The sequence below is a fragment of the Mesoplodon bidens genome (genome assembly GCF_964165515.1).
Source record: "Mesoplodon bidens genome assembly, chromosome: 1".
Taxonomy (NCBI): Eukaryota; Metazoa; Chordata; class Mammalia; order Artiodactyla; family Ziphiidae; genus Mesoplodon; species Mesoplodon bidens.
The window spans coordinates 137,322,496-137,342,446 of NC_138176.1; the positions used below are offsets into that span (position 1 = coordinate 137,322,496).

Sequence of the window (19,951 nt, forward strand, 5' to 3'; positions counted from 1 at the left end):
CCTAGGAGATGGCCAGAAAGATGTGAAACACTCAGTAATATGCTGAGAGCTCAGTGGAGGAATCACAGGCAATCAGGAAGCCAAGCAGAAGGCAGCTGACCACCGAGTCTGCTGTTGTTGTCTTCAGTCCAGCCCTGGACCTCAGAAGTACGATTCAAAGGAAAAGGGGCTCATCTATGCCCCTCAGTTATATTATACTTTTAAATGGACTTTCACAGGAAATTAAGCCTTCAGTGTGTGCTAGCAGAGAAAGATTTTTGTTTTGTTTTTCTTTTTCCAAAGGATGTTTTGAAGGTTGCTATTAAACTTGTGGTTGAAAGATAATGAGCTTAGGTATCACTTGTGGAATCTGCAGCCAAATATACCACCACTAAAATATAAATATTTGTTCTTTTGCAGTCAGTATCTGCAGAACAGTAAGCGAAAGAGCCGGCCTGTCAGTGTAAAAACATTTGAAGATATCCCGTTGGAAGAACCAGAAGTAAAAGTAATCCCAGATGTAAGCACATCTTTTAAAAATAGTCTTAGAAATAATACCAAAGATGAAACATTAGCTAGATAAATATTAACCTAAGCATTAGAGACTTGGAGCCCCATTATAAGGCTGTTCTTGAGGGTATGTGTGATGGGGTCATTACAGCAATGGAACTTATTGGGCCCCCTTGGTTTTTCCATAAGCAAAGCCCCTGGTCTAAGGTTCAAGACAATCCAGCTTCATGCCCAATTCCACTCAAGTGTATATAGCATCATTGTGAAAGAGGGATAGAAACGGGTCTCCTCGGCTTCTTCTTCCTAAATTTCTCTCTTCTTCCAGGCCTGTGTCTGTTTCTTGGAAGCAGTTACTTCCTTTTGTAGCCTGCATGGTTTCTGGCTATGATACCTTTACCTGCCTCTGCAGAACATGGGAATGTTGTCTGATAGATGGGTTAGGAAATCAGTTTAATTAAGTAATTGTTCAGTGTACACAATCAACTGTGCCATCTCATTGTTTCTTAAAAAGGACAACCAGACGGACAGTGGTATGGTTCTTGCATCCGAAGAGCTGAAAACCTTGGAAGACAGAACCAAATTAGCCCCATCTTTTAGGTAAGGCTCAGCCAAAATAGAAGGACAAATTTCAACAGGAATTTTCGGAAGAAACTTAGGACTTTGAGTGTAGGTGCAGAGTTTTCCCTTTTTGTGTCTTTGTTGGTTGGGCAAATATGCATCAACCTAACTAATAAAGAATGGAAACAAATCAAACTAATTACCTGGCAAGTCTAAAAAAGAATCTGAAATAAGAGGATTTGGTCAGTTTTCATGAGAATTTATGAATTCTAGGGAATTTTTGAGCATATTTACTATGGTCAGTGGTTTGTGTGGTACTGGCTAAGTAAAAAAGAGGTCATTGGATATAATCCTTAAAACTATTGAGATAGTTAAAACCTTTGTGCACTCTACTCTGAAGAATTTTCAAACTTGAACAGAAACAGGCACACCTGTCTTTATGAAATATAATGTATAAAGAAGCCATTATCTATTTGCTTAGATACTTAAATATTTTTGGCTGAATTATTGAGTACTTAATTGTGGGAAAAATGCTGAATTTGGTTTTGAATATTTCTTCCATGTGATTCTGTAGGAATCTGTAGCTGTTTTGAGTAGATATACCTGCTTTTAACTTAACAAATAAATAAGATTCTGTATTTATAAGAATATTGGGATTCAGAGTAGTTATTTATTTGCTAGCAGGTTCACTCTAGGTGAGAATAGAGAAGACTTTGATCTACTTAAAATCGAACTGTTGGATAAAATGGGACCACCCTTGGTATCGAGTGATGCTCATGTAAAACAAACAAACAAAGAAAAAACCCATTAAAATGTGCCATTGTGCCATTTCATTGTCTGCTGTAGTCCCAGGATGAGAGATTGTGAGAGTCAATCATATGTTTTATTCACTGATTCAAATATATTTGTTCAGCAATGCATAGGTACCATGCCATTGTCTGAGACACTAAGCTCATTTTACTGAGGTTGGATTGAAAGAAAAAATGTATATCTAGTCATTTGAAATAACTTTTAAACCATATATGAACACGGCGTTAATAAAATCCTTTTTTGCAGTTTTCAACATGAATAGCTTGGTAAAACACCTACTAAGGGGGAAAAAACCCCACCCTTCAGAATGGCTTAAGCTCCACACAGCCTACACCAAGCTACAGAAAGCCTTTTTAAGCTTTTTTTCTAAGCTTGGACATGATTACCGTCTGTCACGATTCCACGCCATTGAAAACATTCCCTAGTTGCTGCTGAGTGATCCAGGTCCTCCGAACTTCCAAAGAATGTGGTTTTGATGAGTAAAAAGCACTTTTTGACATGTCTGGCTTGATTGCACACACACGCTTCGACTTAACTAAAGTTTAAAGTTGTGCAAGAACTTTATTAACAGCACCCACAGGCCTTGTTATCCCTTACTTGACAGTGTGGGGCAAGCACTAGTGGAGAGCATCTTTCAGAGCATCCCAGTTTCGCTCCACATCCTGAAAGAGTCCCTTTGGCTCCTATCCTTGTATACAAACTTGTCAATCTGCAAGGCCATACAAAGGTTCCATTGGTTGGAGCCTTCCCATAACTCAGGAGAACTGCCTTTTATCTCATCTCAGGCTTGAAAGACTTGGACCTGAATAAGAGGACTTATCTGAAACTCCAAATTCACGCGAGTACCTGAAAATAGACATTGTCTGAGTGAGGCTGCTATGTTGATGAACAAGTGGGAGGGAGAGGGACTGGTGTCTCCAGGAAGATGCCAGCCCACATGGGGTTGGGAACGGGGTTAGGATAAGATGCAAAAGAACTCCCTTCTCTCTGCCGACTCATTTGGTTGCCATCTCTTCTGCAGTGGAATGATGCCCAGCAAAAGCAAGGAGTCTGTGGCATCTGAAGGCTCAAACCAGACGAGCGGCTACCAGTCGGGGTATCACTCCGATGACACGGACACCACTGTGTACTCCAGCGAGGAGGCGGAACTTTTAAAGCTGGTAGAGATTGGACCACAAGCTGGCAGTGCAGCTCAGATTCTCCAGCCTGACACTGGGATCACACCGAGCTCCCCTCCTGTTTAAAAGAAGGCACCCACGTCCCCCAGTCCTGGAAATCACATGAGAGGTGCTGCTCAGATTTTCAAGTGTTGTTCTTTCTACCACCAGAAAGTAGCCACATTTGATTTTCATTTCAAAAGCAAGGACCTCCGACTGCAGGGAGGCAGTCCTCTAGGCATTTCCTGAGAAGATGCTTGTGACCCAAGAATGTGTTTGTGTCTTCTCCCGGTGTTGACCTTATTCTTTTTAAAATTCATTTAAAGAGCATGTCTGATGCCCCCTAGTGTGGGTCACCCCAGGAGTTACAGCAAAAGAACTTCAAGAAATGGCTGCATCCTCCAAGAAGTAGCAGTACCTGGGGAGTTGACACCTCTGTAAAACTAGAAGATAAACCAGGCAATGGAAGTGCTTTAGGTGTTGAAGATGGGAAAGACCTTTAGGGCTGAGTCCATCTAAGAAGCTTTGTTTAGGAGATGGGTCCTGAGCCAAGTCTTATGTGTGGGGCTTGGATTGATGGAAAGGAAGATGCTGGCTTGCTTTGAGGATGCACTGGAGCCTGCACATGCATTGCATTGGCTCCGGTGGAGGTGGACATAGGGTCTGTTAGGAAACGTAAAGGCTTCATACAAGGTGACTGGTTTTAGAAGGTTGCGTGTTCTTCCCATTTGGGCTAAATGAGAGTTCCTTGTGCTGTTTCCGACTCCTAATGAGAGCTCCTTCCGGACTCTTACGTGTCTCCTGGCCAAGCCCCAGGAAGGAAATGATGCAGCTCTGGCTCCTTGTCTCCCAGGCTGATCCTTTATTCAGGACACCACAAAGAAGGGACACCCAGCCTCTCTGTCGCGTCGAAGATTTCTGACTGTGTAAACCAGCTTCTGGTTTCTTCTGGATGAATACCGACATGTCTGTCCTGATGCGATATGTCTGAGCCCGAATGCAGTAGATTCAGTATCGAGCTGTGGTGTCAAAGCTTCAGGAAGAATACTACTCTCTTGTTCCTTCTCCCCTCTCCATGCCTTCCCCCTCCCTTCAGTATTTTCCTGACTTCCCAGCCAGTCAGTATTCTAGTAATTTGGCCTCTACACCCTAGTAAAAGCTGATTTGGTTTGTTCCCTCTCTGAGTAATTATTAGCCAGATCTCAAAATTACTTTGTAGCCAAAGTTATAACAACTGTTGTATTACTTAGACTTTTAACATGTAAAGCTCTTTCTACTGGTTTCTGCCCTTGTTCTTTCCTTTTTAAAAAAGAAAATGTATTTTTCGTTTGGTACCATGGTGTGAAATGCTGGGAACCATGACTATAAAACATGCTATGGCACATATATTTATAGTCCGTTTATGTAGAAACAAATGTAATATATTAAAACCTTATATTATATATAATGAACTTTGTACTATCACATTTTGTATCAGTATTATGTAGCATAACAAAGGTCATAAAGCTTTTAGCAATTGATGCCATTTTATTAAAAAAAAAGTGAAAAACTTGAAGTAATCCCTTTGCAAGGTTGCATCACTGTATCTATCATTTCCCTCACTTCTAGAATGGAGGAGGGGGAATCAGACATCATTTCCATATGGCTGTTTTTTATTTTCACTTGTTCCCTTAATCTTCTTATGAAGGATATTTTCATTAAATGTTTATATACTTTTTAAACCAATAAATGTATTCTTAGTAAAAAAAATACAGTGGTATAATACTATCACAGCTGTTTTGAGGGTAAATATTTCTGGCTTAAATGCTTCTCCCCCTCCTCTTCTTCATTACACAAATAATTCACACACACATGCACTCTTGTTAAATTCCAAGCACTTCTGAGATTCTTAAAACATGGACTGAGAGATACCTGATAAATACTCCAACAGTATTTGTGGCTCGCTAGTAACCCCTATGCCTGTTACAACAGCCAACCATGAAAATTATGGGGCGAGAGATCCCGAGATAGGTGGCCAGACCTGGCAGTGCAGGGAAGCATGGAACATATCTATAGTTTTCAATAATGCTTTACTCTGTCCTTGCAGTGTCAGAACCTCAGATCCAACATTGCCATTTTAAATGATTACTTTTGCCTGAATTCAGTGAGTGGAATTATCCAAAGATCATTGGCACCAAAGTATGGTCCTACTCTTTCTTCGTGGGATTTTTTTTATACAAGATTTTGAAACGTTTGTGTAATCAAAAGATATGCCTATTTTTTAATGTCTTCTAGGTTTTTTAATCATATTGAGGAAGGTCTTTCCAATTCTAAAATAATGCAAAATTCTAAATTGCCTTCTTTCTTTTATTACATTTAAATCCATTTGGGATTTATTTTTGTATACGGAATGAGGTAAGGACCGGGCTTTGTTTTCTTCAAGCGGCTGTCCATCATGGCAGCATTGTTTATTAAATATACCTCTTTTCCCCTGTGCTTGGGGAAATACACACTGTACCATTTTTCAAACCCTATCATCTCACTGAGACATTCTGCACAACTTTATGATGGAAAAGAGGGTGGCTCCGGGTGTGTGTGGTTCCTGGGCACTGCACTTACAGATTGGTCCATTGGCTAGAGTTAGTGGAGTAGGGTCTTCTGACAGATGTTAAACTGTAGGTCACGCCTGGTCTTGTCTTTCCCATTGTTACAGTGTTGTCCAGTAAATGATTGGCAGAAGAGTCTAGGTTATTCAAGATGGACAAGACCTCATAGACAAACAGAATTTTCTTTATTTTAGGAAAAAGAGATTTTGTTTCTCATAAGCGGCCCCTGGCACTGTTTCCAATGCCAGGAAATTGGATTCATTTGAAACTTCACACTTCATAAAGAAATGCTTTCAGCACCTCAGGCAGAATAATTAGGAGGTGAGGTTTGGCCCTCTCCTTCTTCTCTTTTCTGCTTTCCACGCCCCTTGTTCTTAGCTCCTTCTCTCTCCTCATTTGCCCCTGTATTGAAGAGAACGTTGTAGCTTTTTAAAGTGCTTCCTGCACGGTCTTATTTTCAAGGCTTTCACTGAAGGTATTTGGTGTGTTTTAGGTGAGACCACACTGTCTCCCCTTGGCTCCTGACCTCTCTCATTCTCTCCCTTGACTTGCTTTGTTCTTCTCCCTCTTCTCAAACCCCTTTGTCCCTTTTCCTTCTGTTTCCCTCTTTCCACTAAACTTCCTCTCCCGTGAACCCTCCCCCCAGCAGCCTTTCTCCTCAACCACATCACAGGAGAGAGGAGAGTGGTGGGAAGTTTAAGTTCATTACCCCTGGACTAACTATTCCTATCAATGTCTGTTTCAATGAAAGAAGAAAAGTAAAAATCTCAAATCCACAACTTTGTAGTTAACCCATTTTCCTGTCTCCCCTAGTATGTTTTTCTTTCTACCTCTCACTCAGATATTCATCACCCACGTGGTAAAATGTAGGCAAACCCAGAAAGCTAAAGCCTTTCAGTGAGTAGCTCTTGATATAAATCTTTCCACATTTGTGTGCCCTTGTCCCTTAGGGATAGTAGGCATGTCATGTCCATGCTTTCAGGTAAGGAGTGAACACAGATCAAAGGAGGGTTCCAATCTGTTTTTATAAAATTGCATTTTCTACATGAGTCTCTCCCACGTAAGGGTTTAGACATAAGTGGAAATCTGGGCAGTCTTTGTGAAACCAATATTAAGTCTGATTTTGGAGGGGGAAAGTTACAGAATGCTCCTAGGTAATAGAGGTTAAAAAGGTAAAATAAAGCCATTTGCTCCAGTTTTGATCAGAATGGAGAGAATTACAAGAATCTGGGAGGAGCAACTCAGAGAGAAATGTAAGTTGGCCTGAAGTTCTGGAGCTAAAGTGGTAGAACATACCAGGCTCAGCTGAGGTCTGACTCAGAGATAAGAGCTCTGAGTTAGGAAAAAAGTATTCTAAGGAAGACTATTGATAAGACAAGGATTGCAGTAAACTGTGACAGATACGTGACAAGTGAATGTTAATGAGAAGACATCAAACTGTATCTTAGATTTTATTTTCTTTACAACACAGCATATGACCTTTATGTGACTTCTTGATACCTGTAGAACAACATTACATTCAATAGTTTCACTCATAGTTTTTGGTTTAAAAATAAAAGAATGAAAACCTATGGTTTGATTTTTTATGTTAGTCTCACCTTTTGTTTATTCCGAGTACTTTAGAACCTATGATCAGTGTACTTACCAGTAACTGGTGACAGCATGCCCCCATACTATACTCTAATTGCTAGAAGCTCTCAACTTTTCGATACACTGGAATAGAAAAAGGGCAGGGAATAAGAAAGCAGTCCTTCGCTCCAGTTGTATTCCATTCTTTGCTCTCTGTCCTCTCCCTTCTTCAGGGAGTGACGTTTGTGGGGGGCAGGGGGTGTGGAATAAGTCCAGGAAAGTGGGTTGAGTTCTTCAGTGTGAAGGATACTCTCAGTGGCTGACTCTGATCCCGTGTGTACTTCACAGGATATGGGGTAAGAAATGACTCATCAAGAGCCCTCTGAACCATTGTTATGGGGAGAGGTTTCATGGGAGCCTGGTGCTTTGCATGGAATCTCTTTAAGCTGAACGTCTTATCCTGATAAAGGGGATTGAAAACATTCCGTTCATTGCCACAGAGAGAACAGAAATGGAAATGAAAACCGAGACGCAAAGTAGAGAATTCAGGCTAGATACATAGTGAGCAACAACATTCCACATTCGTCCCCCCAAGCTAACAAGAAAACTGGCAGACAGGAATCCTGCAGCACATAGTGGGGAAAAAGCAAGGCCCTCCAGAGAAATCAGGTACCAAAGATTCAGCCCTTAATACTAAACTTTAAGCAAGTAATATTTATTTGTTTGTTTATATTTAACTGTACTTTAAAAATGCTACATTGTGCCAGACACTCTTTTGAAAAGACTTTATTAATATTAACTCATTGAATTAATCGGGACCCTAAAGCAAGATGTGGGCATCACAGTGTAGATTGGGTGGCAATCTCCTCCTTTTATGTAGGAGACATAAAGGGATCCTCACTGATGGTTTCTGCAAATGTTTCTTAGGCATTTACTATGTGCCAGGCACCTTAGCAGACAGTGGTCAAAACTGTTTTCTTAGCTGCTTGGGTTACAGGTTATCAGCAGAACCCTAGAGAGGAGGAACTCCAATCTTATTCCAGAACTCTCTACATATCCTTATGGTACCCCTTTAACAAACTGAGCATAGTTCTCATTATTGGCTCATTCTTCATTCAGTCATTTTTGAATAAAGATCTGAGTTCAAGAACCCTTCTAGGTATTGTAATACATAGATTCCACGCTTAACCTGACTTCAGAGTCAGGATGCTCATGGGACAAACCAGATAAGAAGCCTTCTGACAGAAGGCTAAGGAAATGCTTTTCTTGGTCTGGTTCGCCTCACCTTGAAAAATTTGCATTTCACTTGTAAAGCAAGAGGAGAGGGCTTCCCTGGTGGCGCAGTGGTTGAGAATCTGCCTGCTAATGCAGGGGACACAGGTTCGAGCTCTGGTCTGGGAAGATCCCACATGCCGTGGAGCAACTAGGCCCGTGAGCCACAACTACTGAGCCTGCGCCTCTGGAGCCTGCGCTCCGCAACAAGAGAGGCCGCGACAGTGAGAGGCCCGCGCACTGCGATAAAGAGTGGCCCCCGCTTGCCACAACTAGAGAAAGCCCTTGCACAGAAACGAAGACCCAACACAGCAAAATAAATAAATTAATCAATAAACTCCTACCCCCAACATCTTAAAAAAAAAAAAAAAAAAGCAAGAGGAGATTCTTTTAATGCATCCAGAAGAATTCCGTGTTGGCAGGCATTGTATGGCAACATAGAAGGAATCTTTTGTTTTGTCATACGTAACATTGTTTGACCTTTATACTACTGTTCTACATTTTGAACTTTTCCAGTGGATGAAAACCCAAAGTATGGAAAGAATAAATTCCATCATTGCCATTAGTTTTACTAGGAATTCTTCAGTAGGGATTGTTCTAAATGTATAATGACTTCCCCTTGGGTCTTTCAAAATATTATCAAGTAGCATGCAACATTTCAGGAATACATCTGTTTTACAAATCAAAGTGTACTCCTGTATAAACCACCTTGAGAATCTTTTAAGCAGCATATACTTGAAGTCAATAGAAACAGAATTTTCTTTTAGTTCAATCGCCATGAATAGATCATGATATATTGCTGTGCCTTTTCCCCCTGCCCCTGTCTAATATGGTTGGCAAATTGCCTTGAGGACCTGTCATGCAGAGAAAAAAAGATCCTCATTCTTCCTTTATCAGCCTCATTCATCAGTAAATTTCAGTGTTCTGCCCAACTTTCATTCTTGTAGTCTTTTGCACTGCAGGAGAGCTTATTCCTTCTCTGACTGATGAACAAGACAAGAGGATGTCGTGCCAGAAACTATTCCTGAGTCCAATCTTACAGAATTACTTAGTAATGTTCACTTTAAAAAGAAGTACCAATAAGTATTAATTTTGGATGACATATATATTAGAACAAGTTTAATCATGGTAATAGAATTTTTAGATAAATATATATCATGGATTCAACTTTCATTATGTTTCTCTGTTTCATGGTGATAGACATTTCAAGTAGCTCTGCAGCCACTCAGACCTGAGTAGCCTGAAGGACAGAGAAATAACCCTGATCGTTGATCGTCTGCCATATGCCAGGCATTGAGCTATGCACTCCTCACATTTTATCTCATTAAATCCTTGTAATGGGCCCTCATTTTAGGTGCTATTATCACCAGGTTACAAGTGAAGACTGGCAGTTAAAATTTGAAACCCCGGTAAGCAAGGTTATGCCGGGATTGAATCCAGTCTACTTATACCTTGGGGACATGTTCATATTTGGGATGGGAACCAGGATGGGATCCTCTCTCCTGATGGAAGGCAGTGAGCTGATGAGCTGACTCATCTGATAAATCAACCAACCAAATAAAAGGTACATATGAAGGTGTCCTGGTACCTTTAAGTGTCTTAGTTAATATATGTTGGCTTAAATATTTCCATCTTTCAGGCAGCTTTATCTACAAGCTAAATCCACTTTGACTAAATGTAAAAGTTTAGTGTTACAATAAACATCTGATTTCCAGAGGGAAGAAAGTGTGTTACTTACTAGCTGTATGGTCTTGAGCAAGTTACTTAACCTCTTTGAGTCTTCTTTTCCTTAGCTGGATAAGAATTAAATGAGATATGTATGTAAAATACCCACCATACTACCTGATAAGTGGAAAGTATTCAATAAAGGTAGCTATTTTCTTATGCTGCTGGGGATAGGGAAGTTAGGTTTATAGCTTGTTGAATGATAGTTCTCAAAGATTGTTAATTAACTTACCATTGACAAACTGGTTGGAGGTCTCCAATGGTACTTTCTGCTGTCCCTGGTTCCCTAGGTTTGAAGACTGGCATAAGGACACAGCATGGAGAACAAATTGCTGGATGACAAGTGCCTGGGAAGATTGCAGTGTGATAGAGTCAGGATTCAGTAAAAGCTCACTGGTCAGTGACTCAAATAACTTAATTCAGTTTTTCGGCACAAATTTTGGGATGGGGCACCATGGCTTAGCAATAACTTTAAATTGGTTAACAAACATCAGTTTGCCAAAAATCGGCTAGACAATGACCAATTTGCTAAAAATCAGTTTGTCAGAGGACTGGTTTGCCCAATGATGAACTCATCAAATTAAACTTGTCAATAAACACCAAACTTTTAAGAATTATCTATAAAGTTTACAGCAATTTGTATTGAAGATTTCTGTGAAGTTGTAATGGACTGGTTTTCACTCTGTCTTCAAAATAGAATTTTATGGAAAGTTCAATTCTTCAAAAGTTGATGGAGGGCTTCCCTGGTGGCGCAGTGGTTGGGAGTCCGCCTGCCGATGCAGGGGACACGGGTTCGTGCCCTGGTCCGGGAGGATCCCACATGCCGCGGAGCGGCTGGGCCCGTGGGCCATGGCCGCTGGGCCTGTGCATCCGGAGCCTGTGCTCTGCAGTGGGAGAGGCCACAACAGTGAGAGGCCCGCGTACCGCAAAAAAAAAAAAAAAAAAAAAAAAAAAAAAAAGTTGATGGACATAGGCTTCCATTTCCCATTAATACATTTAATCATTTTCAATGAGTCATTCAGACTCATCAATTTCAGCATAAAATTGTATTATATATTTGCCATTGATATATAAATTCTGTCAAGGGATCCAAACTAATCACAATGATATGAAATGCTGAATTTTTTCTTACTAACTGCTGCTACAAATGCAAGATGAAGTCTCATGTGCCATTTGAGGCATTATTGAAATGACATTCAAAGCAATAAGAGCTCAAAAGTGGCTGGAGCAATTCCATTATACTAAGAATGTTAGCTTCATCAGGACAAGAATTTCTGTCTATTTTGTTCACTACTTTATCTCTAGTGTCTAGAACAGTGTCTGGACAGTAGTAGGTACTCAATATCTGTGGAATGCAATGATAAAATTGGTCATTTGGTAAATAGAATTTTAGCCAATTGGCTCTCAGCAAATTGATCTTTGGCATTTTAGCTTGGTTTCCTAGGTACCAGCAAGAGCAAAAAAAAAAAAAACCTTAAGGGCTTTTGTTGACTACATGTTCAGGGTACGTTGGAGTTTTCAAAGAGGCGAAGGAAATTTTAAGTTGTGTAAATACGGGGAGATCAAGGGAGGGAGTTGTCCCCGTCTCCTTGCTGATTAGACCAACTTGATTCTGACTCTCTGTTCTTGTAACCACACTTAAGAGATAATTTGACAAGCTGTAGCGCACCCACAGGAGGGTGACTGGGATGGTCTTACATACAGAATGGTTGGCAAACTGGAACTAGCTAGACTGGAGAAGATTTAAGGGGTTATGCAAGGGCTCTCTTTTAATATGTGAGGAAGCTTCCATGGAAAGTGCTCTTTCTTTTGTGTTGCCAGAGGGCAGTTCGACCAATGGATACAAACCATGAGACTGGCAGACCCTGGGTCATCTGATGCCCAATCACATGTTCTTTCCTTTGTGCCTCACAGAGTCTCCCTTCCCTGGAGTAAGTAGAGATTGTTCTGTAAGGGTGTTGGAGAGGAGTTATAAGAGTTGAGGATCAGAGTACCAGTTGGCTCAGATGGCCTCCAAGTCCTCTTTCAGCCCAGAATATTAGAGACCAGGAAGCTGGGTGCTTGAGTAAGACAGACGGGTTTGGATCCTGACTCTACCATATACTAGCTGTGTGATCACGTACAAGTTACTGACCTCTCTGAGCCTCAGTTTCCTCATTCATGAAATGGAGGTAACAACCGTACAGGGGTTGTCATAAGGGTTAAATAAAGTAATGGATGTAAAGGGCTTAGGACAGTGCCTGGCACATAAGTGCCCAATAAGTTCCTTACCTGTTATTATGAATCAATGAAAAAGAATGTACTATGTCTTCCTTTCTTTTTTCAAGAGGTGATCATCAAGACTTCAGTCTCAAATTGTTAATGTAGACACTTCTAAGAGCTCGTTCTTCTGAGGGCAGGGAAGTTACTTTTTTGTTTTCAAAATAGCAGCTTCCACAGATGACGCCCAAATATATACACAACACTTTAGTCTTTGCCGTGGACTCCAGACTTCTGCTTTGTTCAGGGGCCTGGGTGGAATGGAGACAGGAAGAGGCTCTGAGACACAGTGGGCCGAGGAGCCGGAGTGCAGGCTGGGTTCAGCAGGGAAGTGGCCCCGTGAGTCACAGGCTGGAAAACTCCAGCAGGGCCCCTCTGGCTCCCGGGCTCCGCACGCTGGGAGACATTTCCTGCTCTTTACACTTGGCGGCCCCGCCTCCCCCACGAGTTCCTTAAGACTCGGTCTTTAACTGAATTGTTTGTAACCCAGGGGAAGGAGTGTTTTCTGTGTCTGCCAAGGCGGGAATCTCCCAAGCCTTGCAATAATTGTGTATGAAGCAAGTTGTTTCTCCGGCTGGGGCCTACCTTGCCATCCTGGCAAAAGGAAGGCGGTGGCGTTGACTGGTTCCCTCGGGGGTTGGAGGGGCTTAGCTAACTTGTGAGTTAAAAAGCCAAGTGTTACTACCAAAAGAATCCTTCTACAGCACCCTTGGAAGAGCAAAAGCTTCACTTTGACTTTGGATAAGGTGCTCAGTAATCCCCTGGGCTTTGCTCGCTCAAGCTCCACGTGGCATGGAGGTCAGCACAGGAAGCCCTGGTCACCGGGGCAGTGGAGCTGATGTGGGTCATCTGGGCCCCAGCTTGGCCTTTGACAGGTTTATGGAGGACAGAAGGCAGGGAGGAAGCTCCTCCCTTGGCTTTGGCCTCCCAGCTGGTTCAGACTGGGACTCTGTTCAAGGCCCCTCTTTGGGCCTGCAGACTGATTAGGCCCCAGACTCTCCTGGGGTCATTTGGAAACAGTCCAGGCCCTCTAACATATGGCCCTGATAAGGATCTCCCTCTCCGAGATAAGGAGCTGTTTAAGGGAATCCGAGGAAGCCGGGGGGGTTTGTTTCCATAAAGCTGCACAATGTAAAGTGTAATCCCTACACAGGTGCAATTAGCTGTTAAGCATATTAAGTCGTGAGGAAGGGGTGCTCTGCTGGCTCATAAATTACTGTGAGTCCACCCCAGGGGGACTGAGGGCAGGTATCTTTTCCTGCCAGATCATTAGAATGGTGACCGATGATGGGTCAAGAGGCTGAGCTTTCTGCAGCTTCCGGCAACCACGAGCCTCCTGAGGAGGAAGGACCCCAGGGAGCCGCAGCCACGAAGGACCATTTGTTTCCATAATATTGGGAAGGCTAAAGAGTCACCTCTGAGGGAGACTTTGAAGTCCTGTCAAGGCTCAGTGTGGCAGCCAGCTGGCTCGGCGTTTCCTGCTAACTCAGCGTTTGGCACTGTGGCGTTAGGTTGCCAGGTGAGCTTGGTGAAGGTTGAGTGGCCCTCCAGAATGGCCAGGTGGATGCCTGGCAAGGCCATTATAACTGCATCTGTCAGAAGGAAGGAGACTATAAGTCTCATTTCTGGGCAAATAGCTACTAAATGGCCCTTATCTTGTGTACCAATGGCACCTTCTCATTACTTCCATTGATTTCATAGAAATAATAATGACAGCAATAATAATAATTGATAAATTATTAAGAACTTAGTCTGTGCTAGGCAGGGTACTAAGCAGTTGTAAATATAGTTCTCATAACAACCCTCTGAGCTAGGTGCTAACGTTATCACCAAGTTACAGATGAGGAAACTGAAGTTTAGGCAGGTTAACCTATTTGTACAAAATTGTACAGTTAGTAAGAAATAGTGGATCCAGATTTTTTTTTTCCTTTGCGGTACATGGGCCTCTCACCTCTGTGGCCTCTCCAGTCGCAGAGCACAGGCTCCGGACGCGCAGGCTCAGCGGCCACGGCCCACGGGCCCAGCTGCTCCGCGGCATGTGGGATCTTCCCGGACCGGGGCACGAACCCGCGTCTCCTGCATCGGCAGGCAGACTCCCAACCACTGCGCCGCCAGGGAAGCCCTGGATCCAGATTTTAATCCCAGAAGCTGATTCAAGCACTGAAACTCATAGTAAATATTTTAGGACCTGTTAGAAACATCTCTCCACTAGGCTTGTGGAGAAATCTGCCATTCCTCAGACTCCAATTGGTATCAAGACCAACCCAAAATAAGATGTATTAGAAAAATATGTTGGTAGCGCCCATAACAATATTATCTTCTCTATCCCCTCTCTTTATCAGCCTGATTAGCCTGACCTTCAGAAACTCATTTGGGGCTTTTCTGTCATAGTTAACTTTATGTTGTTTGGGAACTTTTTGAGATGGTGTAAGAACAAAGCAATCGGTGAAAACTCTTGTAATTATGTCTTTGAGTGTCTTCAAATTTTATAGAGACAGGGTTTTTCAGGCAAATGACCAACAGTTGGGGTGGGATGCTGAGGAAATCAAGTTAAGATTCTGGATTTCTAAGCAGAATCTAGGAAAGTCTCTTTCCTTTGAATTGGCCAGCTAGCACTCCAACTGTCAGGCTCTCTGGAGTTTGTGTGCCCGGGCAGGATAAGATGCTTAAGGCTGGGTGGGTGGCAGACTACGTTTTTTCAAGGTGACATTCTCTTTCTCTTCTGGTATCCTCTATGCAGCTTCCAATCAGAAATATTTGAACACTGATAATGTCTGATCTGAGAATCCAATGAACATTCCCTGCTAAGGCAGATTGTGATGTGACTACTTAGTGATGTCACTGCTCCCTTTAAGATGCTGGCTGAATCTTCCATCCACTGACTTGTGATGGGAGATTCCTAGAGACTGATTCACTCTAAGTGGAAGCTTTATTGATTTCTCTCAAGTGACAAGAGGGTCTCCTACCAGGCACTTTATTGAAGGTTAGTCTCAGCCCACTACCGACCTCCACAACCTGCTGGGGTTCTTAGTCCATGGTTGTCCTCGGACCCTGCACTGTATGTAAAGTGCTGAGTGCATACGGGGGGACAGCATGACTGCCTTGAGCATTTAGCACACCAGATAACAGAGTCCGTGCAGTAGACTTAGGATGGCAAGACTGAAAGTGGCTCTGTGGCCAGCAAGAACCAGGTGGGAGTGGAGTAGAGAGTGATAAGGTCAGCCAGGCTGTGCCGAGACGAAAACACAGCTTACTCCGTGTCTTATCAATTGCCATTTTGTGTGACTTAAGTCAGCCCAGTATTAAATGTTTTTAAAAGTATGGAGTCAGTGGTGGAGTGGGGCAGGCATGGACGAAAATCTAAATACTGTGGTACTCATTTCCAGGACCTTCAGAAGATAATGTCCCACCAGGAGCGGTGCGGGGACACTTAGGGTAGGCTTGCCCCAAGGTGAAATAATAATCACAAAGTGATCTTTACATTTTCTGATAAAGCTCTCCCTCTTGCTACTAGCAAAATCTGATGAACATTGTATTTGAGTTAAGCACTGAAAGCAGCAGGGAGTGTTGAGATAAACCACCACAATTATTAACATACTTGCTGTTTAATGGCACGAAAACCACCATTAGTGTGGTGGGCCTGACTGGGTTCCCGCAGGGATCCTGCTTTCATGTGGGCCCAGCTTATTACGTTTTATTGGCAGCCCGCAGCTCATGTTAATTGTACAGCCATCCCTATGAAGCGTTAGTCCCTGAAAGGTGTAAGCTTGTCCCCTCCTCACACCAGTTTGCTTTCCTAGGGCCTGGTTAGGTAGAGTGGTGGGTCAGTTTGAAAGTTGTCATTCTTATTTGTGGCTCTGATTTTTTTTTTCACTATGTATCTCACGAGATACCTGTGTTCCCCTCTCTCTTCCCCCTCTACTGTACCCACCAACCGTTCCGATATGGTGCTTTTGATGGTCTGTGTTGAGAATTGATGCTCTGGAAGATTTCATCTCCAAGAGCTTGTTGAACTCTTTAAAGCAGGTACTATTTATAACAGCTTCCTTGCTGAGAGTGATTTTATAAATGTACTTGCATGAAAAATATTTTTGAAGCTTATTGGCAATTTATAAAAATGGAATGTATGAAGATTCTAGCACACTATACCTTCCACAGTGTACCAACCAAAAACATAAGACATTCAAATATTGTATTCACTTGATAGTTAAACTCAACATTTACTAAAATATAGTGTAACTTTTGTTAAAGGTAACTTGTCACAAAATATTTATTGAAAACATAAACACTTTTCGGAATGACTGAGTAGGTTCATCCACATCCTTGATCGTTAACGTGTTACAAATATGCAAAGTCACATGGAACAGGCTTTGGATGGGTTTTGTTAGGTCCCCAAGAAACAGACGTCAGTAATGGTGCACTGTAGAGGCAAAGACCTCAGCCCAGGAGGAATCAGTGTGAGAAAACCCCAAAGCAAATCCCTGCCTTGAAGGTTTAAGAAAAACAACAATGGAGATGCCTGCAAAGGTGTCTTTATCTGTCAAAGTGCTTTCAGGTGTAACGAACAGAAAACCCTGACTCAGATAGGTTTGCCCCTGAAGACCTTGACTTGACCTTGGAATAACCTGGGGATCAGTAGTTTCTAAACTCCCTAGAGATTCTGATACACAGTGAAAGTTAAGAGAAACTGGTTTAAACAATAAGAAAATGTATTACCTCACATAACAACAAGTCTGAAGGTGAAGCTGTCTTTAGCAGCTCTGCGATGCCACCAGAGACCCAGGTTATTTCCATCTCTCTGGTTTTTGATCATCAGTGGCAGTTTTAATGTCACACAGAAAGCAAGATGGCTGTGGTTGGTCCAGATGTGACAGTGTGAGAAAGAAAAGGAGAAACTATGTCATCGTGGGGCTGTCTCTCAGAGACAAGAAAATGATCCCCACTTACACCCTGGACTTCACCTTGATGGCTCATTGGTCAGAGCTGGCCACTTCTGAATCAGTCACTGGCAAGGAAGATGGGATTATCCTTAGATCAATCAGGAAGCCCTTGGAACCAAGGATGGGATGGCCGAAGCCCATGGCTTTGCCATGAAGCACAGGACCGTGTGCCTGAGTAAACTGGGTTTGTTATGAAGGAAAATGAAGTCTGGATGAGGGAGCCATTCACTGTGAGTGATGAGGCGAACTGGAGTGACTTGTTTGGTTTTATTTTTCTTTTTACTGCTTTGTTTTCAAGTCACAAAACTAATATATGTTCTTTGTACAAAATTTTTAAAATTCAAGAAATTAAAATCACATTACTTTCTACCTAATAACATTATTATTACTTGGTTTTAACATACGTATTTTAAATATATATGTTATATATATTTAGAATATATGTGTATATTTAGAATATATATGATTAGAAACCAAATATTAATAATACAAAACATACATATTTTATGTATATATGTGTGTATATTTTACATATATATACATAGATAGATATGTAAGGATATAATGGGATAATAATGTGCATGGTATTTTGTAAGTCTGCTTTTTCACTGAAAATATACTGTGAACATTTCCCCATGGTAGTAAATACTCTTCTAAATCTTGATTTTTGATGGTCACGTAGTATTCCGTTATTAAATGTGTAATAACCAGTCCCCTGTTGTTTGATAATTGTTTTTCTCATGTTTTTACATTATAAATGTAAAAATATTATATGTAATATTTATAAATGTAAAAATATTAATTTGATAAACATAATTGTGTCACTTTTCTCTTTCTTTTAGAGATCTACTCCTAGAGGTGGAGTGGCAGACTTAAGATTAAGATCATTTTTAAAGCCTTTAATAACTACTGCCAGTTTATCAACTGATATGAGTGGTACAATGCCTTAGGAAAGCAATTTTGAGAATGTATCTGGTCCATTGTATCAAAAGCCTTAAAAATATTTATATCTACTAATCCTGTTCCTGGGAAATTTATACTGAGGAATTAATCTGAACTAAACAAAAGTAAGAGAAAGCTATCTGCACAAAGATGTTACTGGCAGCAGCCTTTATAACAGTAAACTTTTGGAAACATTCTAAATGCTTTAGAAACACATTACTGGAAGGGTTCTTGGAGATCATCTAATTCTTACTTTTCAACGTGGAAACTAGTGTCCAGAGAGTTAAAGTGGTTTCCCTAGGATCACACAGAGTGCTGAGGTGTTCAGACTCCCATTCCAGATTATAGCTTGTAAAAGTTTCACTTAACGCCTTTCAAAATGTTAAACTTTTTTCATAATGAACACTCAACCCGTAATCATTTAATTTCTTTTTTGGGGAAATAGAGTTTTCAAAATATAAGTTAAATCTTTTTGCACAAGTATGAAATATTCAAAGTATATTGATTTTACAAATGTAAAATCTCATCAGATTTTAAAGCATTGAAAAGCTATATATCCTGCCTGAGCTTCATCGTGCAATGCCTACATGATAGTATTATTTTTTAAATTAGAAAACATGAAAGTTGTTTTATGTAAAAGGTATACTTAAAAACAATGCTCTATAAGAAAATCCACCTGTTATGAACAAAGCAAAACATTAATCACTATTTCTAGTTTCTTCTCAAGTAACCTGGGATTTTAGAATGCATTAATTTTAAACTGTCCCAGTCTTCATGTTAACTGGAATTTAAATTCTCTAAAATTAGTTTTCATTAAAAAAAATTTTATCCTTACTTAGATTTAATAACATATTACCAACATTTTGTTCACCATTACTTTATGCATTCACTTCTTCTGTTTTCAATTTCTTCTTCTGTACATTCTTTTCTGAGGATTTATGCATTAAAAACTTCCTTGACCTTTGTCAGTCTAAAGATGGCTTTATCTCACCTTCAGTCTTGAATGATCGGTTAGCCAATTATACAATTCTTTCTTCACAGTTTTTTCATAACTGTGAATGTATTATTTCATTATCTTCTGGTACCTGTTGTTGCTGATGAGACGTTTGCTGTCTGTCTAATTGCCATGTCTTTGGATATAATTCGTTTTTCTCCTTTGCAGCTTTAAGATTTTTTTTTGAATTTAATGTTTGTAGTTTTACTACAACGAGCCTAGGTGTAGATTTATGTTTATTTATATTGCCCAGGACCCTGTGTGCTCCTTCAACCTGAAGTCTCATTTATTTCTTTATCTCCAGAAAATTCTCATCTATAATCTCTCTGAATATTGCCTCTCTTCTACTCTCTATTCTCTCCAGAATTTTTATTAGATGGATTGGAGATTGGAGATTTTTGTCCTATCTTCCAGATTTCCTTGATTTTTCTTTCACATCTCTCATCTCTTAGCTCTCTGTATTGCATTAAGGTAATTAACATTTCTATGCTTTCATTTCCTTATCTGTGACTTGTGGTCTAAATAGTTCTCACAAATCATGGAAGGGTCAAATGAGTTGTGGTAGGCAGCCTCAAAGATGGTCTCCAGTGATCTTTAAGGAGGAAAGAAGAAGGAGATGAAGGAGGGGGAAAAAAAAGGAAAAAAGAGAAG

At 41.0% G+C, this 19,951-nt stretch overlaps 1 protein-coding gene across 1 annotated transcript in view; it reads left to right on the forward strand.

Annotated features, from left to right (window-relative positions):
* The window catches only part of KDR (kinase insert domain receptor), a 44,855-nt gene extending 40,092 nt beyond the window's left edge, over window positions 1–4,763 (forward strand). The window contains exons 28-30 of the mRNA XM_081227346.1: window positions 400–499; window positions 1,001–1,086; window positions 2,879–4,763. Coding sequence (XP_081083472.1) covers window positions 400–499; window positions 1,001–1,086; window positions 2,879–3,101 — 409 coding nt within the window. The 3' untranslated portion in view covers window positions 3,102–4,763. The remainder of the gene's footprint in view (window positions 1–399; window positions 500–1,000; window positions 1,087–2,878) is intronic.
* Window positions 4,764–19,951: the final 15,188 nt, after the last annotated feature.